At 47.2% G+C, this 9,172-nt stretch overlaps 1 protein-coding gene across 6 annotated transcripts in view; it reads left to right on the top strand.

The window, feature by feature from the left end:
- The first annotated feature begins 7,969 nt into the window (after positions 1-7,969).
- Positions 7,970-9,172, top strand: part of RRBP1 (ribosome binding protein 1) — a 53,796-nt gene continuing 52,593 nt past the window's right edge. For 3 of the 6 annotated variants that reach the window (XM_034639867.1, XM_034639868.1, XM_034639865.1), the window contains exon 1: positions 7,970-9,149. In XM_034639867.1, the coding sequence (XP_034495758.1) occupies positions 8,007-9,149 (1,143 nt within the window). In that variant the 5' untranslated portion in view covers positions 7,970-8,006. The remainder of the gene's footprint in view (positions 9,150-9,172) is intronic. The other 3 variants (XM_034639870.1, XM_034639869.1, XM_034639871.1) reach the window with 2 other exon arrangements.

The following is a 9,172-nucleotide window of genomic DNA, read 5'->3' as shown; positions in this document are numbered from 1 at the left end:
GGGGGGGGGGGAGATGACCCAGGAGCTTATCTGTTTTGTCCTGGGGGCAGAGGAGGCCATAGTCTCCCTGAGAATCTATTTACAGGAAGCCCGTCCTTGTGTAATTAGTCTGTGGCCACTGCTTTCTGAGGGCCTGGTTGAAGCAAAGATTAAACTGCTCTGAAACAAGCCCACAGCCCAGCCCAGACAGGATTGCCTCTGATAAAGTCCCACCAAAGATGTGACACAAAATCACAAAGGTATAAAAGTAGATGTTGAAAAACATTCATGGAAAAAATATTACCAGGAAAAAAAATAGGCCAACTTGAAAACAAAGAGGTTATTCAAAGGGCTGATTATGGAGCTGGTTAGATTCAGCTGAAGAGACTGTTGGTGAAGTGGAACGTGTATCTGAGGAGTTTTCCCGAGTGGCAGCACGGAGAGCTTGAGGTCTGATTAGGAATTCTGCCACAAAGAAGGAGCAAGAACATTTTCAAAGAGCAAAGTGGCCCAGGGTTTTCCAGAATTTATGAAAAATGTGGGCCCTCAATCTCAGAATGTGCAATGATCCTGAATAAGATAAAGATACACACCTAAAAATATTTTGTTGAATCCGTAGGACCCCAAAGATGAATCTTAGAATGTTATGAGAGATTTTTTTAAAGGTGTCATAAAGGAACAACAAATCAATAGCATGTTTCCCGATAACAAACTCCTCCGATCCCACCAGAAAGAGCCCGAAGACAGGAAAACAGATAAAATAATGTCTCCAAAGTGGTGAGAGAAAAGGACTGTCAGCCTGGAATTTTGTACTCCGTTAATCCATCCATGAAGAGTGCAGGTGGAATGGAGACATTATTGCAGGGCTGTGAGGACTTGAGAAAGTTGATCCAGAATTGATCCTTGCTGAAATAGCTGGTCAAGGATGTACTTCAGAAAGACCCCAAAAGAAGGGGGTGAGCTGCAGGAAGCAGTGGTCAGCAAATAAATTGGTAAACATTTAGGGAATGCAAACATGAGCTGTTTGAGGAAAAACAAGGAGTAGTTCTGCGGTGTGTGATGGAGAAGGGGGGTGCGCCTGGTTGGAAAAGGGGCTCATGTCAGTTGGAAGGGCACCAGACTTCAGGCCTCCTCCAGTTCTGCTACTGTTGGGGGAGTAGCTGGAGGCCTTGGTGAAATCAGGTCCAGTATGTGTGTTAGGAAAATGGAAGGGTCAAAATCATTTTAATTAGGGGGCGCCTGGGTGGCTCAGTTGGTTAAGCGTCTGCCTTTGGCTCCGGTCATGATCTTGGGGTCCCGGGATCGAGCCCCACATAAGGCTCCCTGCTCAGGAGGGACTCTGCTTCTCCCTCTCCCTCTGCCCCTCCCCCTCCCTCTGCCCCTCCCCCCCACTCATGCCCACTCGCACTCTCTCTCTCAAATAAATAAATAAAATCTTTAAAAATTTTTTAATCATAAGTTTATTAGTCACTAAAAAAATAATAAATAAAAGCGTGTATTTCCAAACACCATAGAGGAAAAGGAGATAAAGCCTAAATAGTCCAATAGGATGCAAAAATAAAGGGGGTGGGGGCAGAATAAGTAAAGAAGGAGGATTATAAATAGGAATGACAAAATAAAGTTTTAAATGAGTCCATTTACATAGGAAATCACAATAGGCGTTGATGAATTAAACCTACCAGTTAAAAAGACAAATTGCTACACTGGTCTTAAAATAAAATCCAGCTTTATGCTATTTTTAAGAGTTCTACTTAAAACATACGAACACAGAAAGGTTGAAAGTGAAGAATAGAAAATGAATCTAGGCCAATATTAACCTCCCAAAAGTTGGTATAACTTTTTAAATAATCAGACAAACTAGACTTTCTTGGGGAAAAAAAATTTGTTCATTATTAGGGATAAAGAAGGTCACTATATAATAGGGGGGAAATTGCAGACACTGTATCAGGAAGATGTAACACTGCTGATCTGATGTTCACCTAATGAGATGGCCTTCGAATAAAGCCCAAATTGACAGATTCCCAGGAGAAACCAGTAAGTCCATGATCATGATGGGAAATGTTAAAAGCTCTCAGTAGCTATTAGATTGAGCTGGCAAAAAACATGGTTCTATAAAACATTATTATATACACACACACACAGAGACATACACACACATACACAAATGCTAATGTGTATGTTTCCCTGTCCTGGGTCATGGAAAAAATTAATATGTCTGGATCCTGGTTAGAAGTCTGAAAGCTTTGTCCTGTATCACACAGAACAGATTCTCTGATGACAGCACAGTTAAATGAGGAAGTATCAATGATAATTCAGAGCCCCAAGTGTTAGGGTAAGGACACTGCCACCTCACGAGTCTGAGAGATCCTGTGGCAATGAGAAAATGCAGCTGAACAGTCGTGACAATAGCGCGTGTGCTGCAGTTTGTAGGATGAGGCCACAGCAGTACTTAGAGGGAAGTTTATTGCCTTACGTATTTGTTACAAGAAAAAAGAAAGGCCTGAAGATTCGTAAATGCCCATGTCAGGAAGTTAGAAAGAACAGAATAAACCAACAGAAATGAGAGGAAGCCATAATGAAAGTTAATTATGTGTGCTGGCTCACAAACCCGAAAGCTGGGTCTGGAATCATCACTGAAATGGAGTCAACAGTTTACAACAGCCAAGACCTGCAAACAACCTAGGTGTGCATGGACAGATGAGTGGATAAAGAAGTTGGGCCACACACACACTTGCACACACACTCGCGTGTACATGCGCACAGTGGAATATTATTCATCCATAAAAAAGGAAACCTTGCCATTTGCGACAACATGGAGGACGTTGAGGGCATTATGCTAAGGGAAACAAGGCAGAGGAAGACAAATGCATATGATCTCACTTATATGTGAAATCTTAAAAAAACCCAAAACCAGTTTCCTTGGAAAAGAGATGACGTGCGGTTACCATGGGCAGGGGGAGGGGGAATTGCAGCATAGGGGGTCAGAAGGTACAGACGCCCTCTTACAACATAAGTCAGTATGATGACTAACATCTCTGTTTGTGGCATGTCTGAAAGTTGTCAAGAGAGTAGAAGCTCTCCTCACAAGGAAAAAAAATGTTTTTCCTTTTTTTTTTCTGTCTTGTTTTGTGTCTGTATGAGATGATGGATATTAACTGAACTTGGTGTGGTAATAATTTATGTGTGTGTGTGTGTGTCAAAGCATTGTGCTGTACACCTTAAACTTACACAGTTCTGTATGTCTGTTCTATCTCAATAAAACTGAGTGGAAAATGAAATTAAATTAGCACTTAAAAATCAGCTCTCTACCCCCCTCCCCCCACCGCCAAGAACAGATCTGGAAACACTAGATCTTGACAGTTTTACAGGCAGGTTCTACCAAACCTACAAAGAACAGGGGGAAGGGGACCCTCCTTAGCTCATTTTATGAGCCGAGAGTGACCTTGCTACCAAGATCACATAAGAACGGGGTCATGAGAATGACCCCTGATTTTTCTCACAAGCACACAGGCAAATCTCACATTAAAAAAAAAAAAAAAGTGAACAAACCAAATCTAGTGATATATTAAAAAAGGCCCAACGTCAAGAAGCATTTATGCCATCCAAACCATCTGTGAGTTCACATTAGAATATATATTATTATGATTCAACCCATTTCAGATTAGAGAAAATGTCAAGTGATGAAGAAAAAGCATTTGCTAACATTCAGTACCCAATTATTGAAGAAGAGGAAAAGGTAACTAGGAATTCAAGATAGCTTAACTTGACGTCTCTACCAAAAAATCTGCGGTCCACATGGCATCTGATAGAAGTGGAGGTACAGAGGTGAATCCAGTCAGCCCCCCTCTAAGCCTGATCAACACTGCTTTCAGAGTCCTGTGACACAACAGCTGGGGTGGTAGGAAATGGATGGTCACAGTATTTTCACAATATTTAGAAACCTGTAGGAGATGGGGGACGCTTGGATGGCTCAGTCGGTTAAGCGTCTGACTCTTGATTTTGGTTCAAGTCATGATCTCAGGGTTGTGAGATGGAGCCCCGTGTCCAATTCCGCACTGGGCATGAAGCCTGCTTAAGATTCTCTTGCCCCCCCCATTCCTCCCCACTTCTCAAGCTCTCCTCTCTTTAAAAAAAAGACAAACAAAAAACTTAGGAGATAGTAGTCCTGATATGGCCGTATCTGCTAGGGTCTCTGATTTATTGTCACTCTGTTTTAGTTCTGTACCTTCCTAGTTGGTCACCTTGTGCCCAGAAAGTGCACCTGGAGACTTGTTCTCTTGGACCCCTGCCCAGCACACCCCTGCCCCACGCATCTCCGCATCTCCGTGCACCTGCATGTGGCCCACAGCAGAGCAGTTGCTTAGCAATGAGACCTGGCCCCAGGGGATGCTGTTGGGGTCTCTTCACGAAACCTCTCCAAATCCCAATTGCCAAATTGGCCTGAACTGGCCAATGTGGATTGGGTGGGTTGGGCCACACGAGCTAGCAGATGTTTACCATGTCTAAAGAACTGAGGGCTTCTACTCATGTTTCCTCCTGAATCCTTACCCCCTAGGAACAGAAGAAGAGCCATTCTCTCAGGTCCCTCAAGGTGGGTCAGTGAGTTTCTGCCGGCCGAGCCTGGGAGTGGTCCCCGAGCCTCCAGGTGGCCACCTGCTTCCTTCCCTCCCAGGGCCTCGACCTTTCTGTGCTACACTCTGAAGCATACTGGCAATAGTAAGCAAAAGCACGTAGTTCATAGACGTGTCCCAAAGTGACAGAACATAGGTTCTTTGTGGTCAGGGCATACAAGATGTGGAGATTTCGGAAGCAGAGCCCAGAATGCTGGTCTCGAGAGCAGGCGTGGGAGGCATCCCCAGCTTTCTCACGCCTGTGAGGCTGGGCGCTCTCCGTGCTGTTTCTGCCCCACCCAAGCCAACTGCAGAGCAGCCGGACGGCTGGCTTTTCCTTAGCTTTCCTCGCGTTTGTGCTGATACGGCCCTCGCCGTACATGTTTCACTGTATTACTTCTCAAGACTAGGGCTTTTCATTTTCCTGTGAAAGATTTCTTTTAAAGAAATTCTAACTCAGGAATTAGTGGTGGGAATAGGATTTCTTTTTAGAGCAGCCCGTTCTGCAGAACTTGGAAGACACATTGTGCTGCCATCAAGCATACATTTGTGTGCGCGGCGGAGGAAGAATATTCTCCCCAGCTAGCTTTTCTCGAGTCTCTGCTCCCAACGGAGGATATATTTTTGTATCCCATACTGGCCTAACTTGAGGAAGATTCAAGGCGATTTTTTCAACCCTGGCTCTCCTGGCTCTCCTGCCTCCAACACAAGGCTGCCCCGATCCCACAGTGCTCAGTGGGAAACAGAGCCCGCTTTGTAGGAGCCTGGGGACTACGTCGGCGTGGTGACCCTGCTGCAGCTCCCTGGGAGACGGCCCTTTGAGGGTACAGTTGTTGAGAAGCCACTTGGGGCTTATCGAGTGACCCAGGCCCCTGGCGTCGTGCTGCCTCGGAAGAGGGGGAGTGTGTCAGAGGACTTTTGTCATCAGAATAGATGAATACAATGATTCGAACATAGTGTTTGTACCTGAATGTGTCTGTGTTGGCAGTTTTGAAGAGGTCCTTGTGAGGACCCAAAGTTTGAGTTGGTGGATGCCCACCAAGAAATGGAAGCTGACCATAGCGTTCCAAGCCTTCTTGTCCCTGCCCTTCCATCCACTGGATTCCCTCTGAGCTGGGTGCAGTTTCCTTTCTGATACCTCATTTATGAGTGTGTTCCTGGAAAGGCTCATTTGGGACAGCCTGTCTTGAGGGCGCCTGGCAGTGGCTCACACAGTCAGAACCTATGGCCAAGGGTCAGAATCCACTTGCCCAGGATTCGAAGGCTCCATGGATCCACCTTGCACTTGACCCGTGGAGGTTATGGCTGTGATAAAGAGGCTCTCCCCCCCCTGCCCCCCCCAGTCCTGCAGCCCCAGGGTGATAGTCTGGGAGAAGTAATGTTAACAGCCACAGCTGGGGGGGGCAGCGGTTACGGTCAGGGGAGCATGTGCTGTGGAGGTTTTGTCAGGAACCCCTTAAACCCTGTTCCAGCAAGGGGCTTATTTAGAAAGCCACAGTGAAATGGTGTGTGTGTGTGCTGTGATGAGAATGATTCTTCTTTGAACCTAATGCTGAGACATTTAAAACAATCTCTTCTCAGGCCCTTCTTTAAAATGCCGTACGGTCAGAATTTGGATTTTGTGATTTTTGAGAAATTCCCACTCTCTTGCCCTCCTCCACTTCCCGTGGAGAAGGAATCTCAACTGACACGCCTGGACCTGGCCTACCCCAAGGTCTAGAGATTTGGGGGGCGGGAGTTATGCCAGGAAGGGGGCCTGTTAACCTCTCTCCTTCTGCTCCCTCCTCCCTCTTTCCACTTTCGCTTACCCGCCTTCTTACACTTGCATTTTGTTCACTAATTCCGTCATTGCTCCTCTTTAGGGGGCCTAGGATCTGTGTAGAGGACTGGGAATGGGATAGTAGCATCAACATTAGTTGATAAAAGATGAATGCATCCAAAGAAGTAAGCCTCTTTGGGTTCCTCACTGGTCGGACCCAGCCTGGGCTGGAAGCCAGGAAGCCGTGGACTCTGGTCCATGGGCAGTGAGAAGAGGTGGCTCATGCTCTTGGTTTGGGGAGTGTCATCAGGCAAAGGGCGCTCTCCCTGGGGTGAAGACTGGGTCTGGTGACACCATTTTCCCTCCCTCTTCGCAGCCTGCAGACATGAAATTCCAAACCTGGGGTCTTTTATTTGGTGTACTTTCTAAGATTTCCTGTTTCCTAATGTGCAGATTGTAAGTTCTGCCCCCCCCTTTTTTTGTGAAGGCAGGAGGGGAAAAGGAGAGGGAATCTTAAGCAGGCTCCACACCCAGCACTGAGCCCGCCTCACAACCCTGAGATCATGACCCGATCTGAAATCAAGAGTCCAACCCTCATCCGACTGAGCCACCTAGGTACCCCGCAAGTTCTGTAGCTCTTTAGGAACTATCCTGAAGGCCATTTTTTCTCAACAAATTTTTTATCACTTTTCAGAATTCTGAAGATTTGTCTCTGACCCTGGGTCACTGTGTTTATCACAGCACTGGGGAAGGGAGACAACAGAGTAGAGATGGTGTGCCAGGGGCCTGCTGGCCAGAATGCATGCAGCTAAAAGCCTGTAGAAAGACTTGGTTTGGTTTATGTGGTATTTTTTTTTAAAAAATCCGTTGATTTCACTTTGAAAAAAAAAAAAAGATTTCTAACCTAATTTGAAAAAGCAAAGATCTCTCAACACGGCATTCAGCATTTCTACAACAATCAGCTACGGCTGGGTGACACTTTCCCCCTAATTTACTTGCCACAGTCCTCACCATTCCCCATTGTCTTACCACTGGCCCGGGCTTGTGTTTATGTGCATCTTTGACCCCTGCAATGGAGAATCTCTTGAATTGGGATTGTGGTTTCTGAGTCTCTAGGGTATTATGTGACCAGACCTGTGCTCTGCCATTCCTCTGTTGCTTCCTATCCTAGCACTAATGGGGGCTGCTCATATCTTGCATAAAAACTCACTTCTGGGGGTGCCTGGGTGGCACCGTCAGTTGAGCATTTGACTCTGGGTTTTGGCTTGGGTTGTGATCTCAGGGTCATGAATGAGATCAAGGCCTGCGTGATGCTTCAGATCTTGAGATTGAATCCTGCTTCGGGCTCTGCATTCCGCACAGAGCCTGCTTAAGTTTCTCTGTACCCCTCCCTGCATGAGCACGTGCTCACTCGCTCTCTCAAATAAATAAATCTTTAAAAAAAATAAAGTGCCTCACTTCTAGAGAGGGGCAGGAAGGAATGTATGGACGTCAGAGATTGCTGGAATTTGTTTCTTCTTTGACTTTATCAGTCTGAAGAATTAGTGAAAGCTTAAGTTTGGGGGTAGGGATGAGGATGGAAACTGTCAAATGCTGCAGTTTCTGCAAAAAGTAATCTAAGTGTATGTATTTGGCAGGTGAAAGGAAGGCAAGCCAGGATGGATATTTACGACACTCAGACGTTGGGGGTTGTGGTCTTCGGTGGATTCATGGTCGTTTCTGCCATTGGCATCTTCCTTGTGTCAACCTTCTCCATGAAGGAGACGTCCTATGAAGAAGCCCTGGCCAACCAGCGCAAGGAGATGGCGAAAACTCACCACCAGAAAGTGGAGAAGAAAAAGAAGGAGAAAACAGTGGAGAAGAAAGGAAAGACCAAGAAAAAGGAAGAGAAACCTAACGGAAAGATACCTGACCATGACCCAGCCCCCAATATGACCATCCTTCTCAAAGACCCAGTGCGGGCACCTGCAGTGGCTGTGACTCCAACCCCAGTCCAGCCCCCCGTGGTCATTGCCCCCGTAGCCACGGTACCAGCCATGCCCCAGGAGAAGCTCGCCTCCTCGCCTAAGGACAAAAAGAAAAAGGAGAAAAAAGTGGCAAAGGTGGAACCAGCAGTCAGTTCTGTAGTGAATTCCATCCAAGTTCTTGCCTCCAAGGCTGCCATCTTAGAAACTGCTCCCAAGGAGGTGCCTATGGTGGTTGTGCCCCCAGTGGGTGCCAAGGCCAGTACCCCAGCCACCGGCACTGGACAGGGCAAAAAGGCAGAGGGAGCCCAGAACCAGGGCAAAAAGGCAGAAGGAACCCCCAACCAGGGCAAAAAGGCTGAGGGGGCTCCCAACCAGGGCAAAAAGGCAGAGGGAGCCCAGAATCAGGGCAAAAAGGTAGAAGTGGCCCCGAACCAGGGGAAAAAGGCAGAGGGGGGCCAGAATCAGGGCAAAAAGGCAGAAGGAACCCCCATCCAGGGCAAAAAGGCAGAAGGAGCCCCCAACCAAGGCAAAAAGACAGATGGGGCCGCCAACCAGGGCAAAAAGGCAGAGGGAGCTCCTAACCAGGGCAAAAAAGTAGAGGGGGCCCAGAATCAGGGCAAAAAGGCAGAAGGGGCACAGAATCAGGGCAAAAAGGCAGAGGGGGCCTCCAACCAGGGCAAAAAAGAGGAGGGGACCCCAAACCAGGGCAAAAAGGCAGAGGGGAGCCCCAATCAGGGCAAAAAGGTGGAAGTGGTTCAGAACCAGAGCAAAAAGGCAGAGGGAACCCCCAACCAGGGCAAAAAGGCAGAGGGGGCCCAGAACCAGGGCAAAAAGGCAGAGGGGGCCCAGAACCAGGG

This window comes from Ailuropoda melanoleuca, chromosome 13 (assembly GCF_002007445.2).
Source record: "Ailuropoda melanoleuca isolate Jingjing chromosome 13, ASM200744v2, whole genome shotgun sequence".
Lineage (NCBI taxonomy): Eukaryota > Metazoa > Chordata > Mammalia > Carnivora > Ursidae > Ailuropoda > Ailuropoda melanoleuca.
Note: the sequence above shows the minus strand (reverse complement) of the source record. Positions and strands in the feature narration are given on the sequence as shown.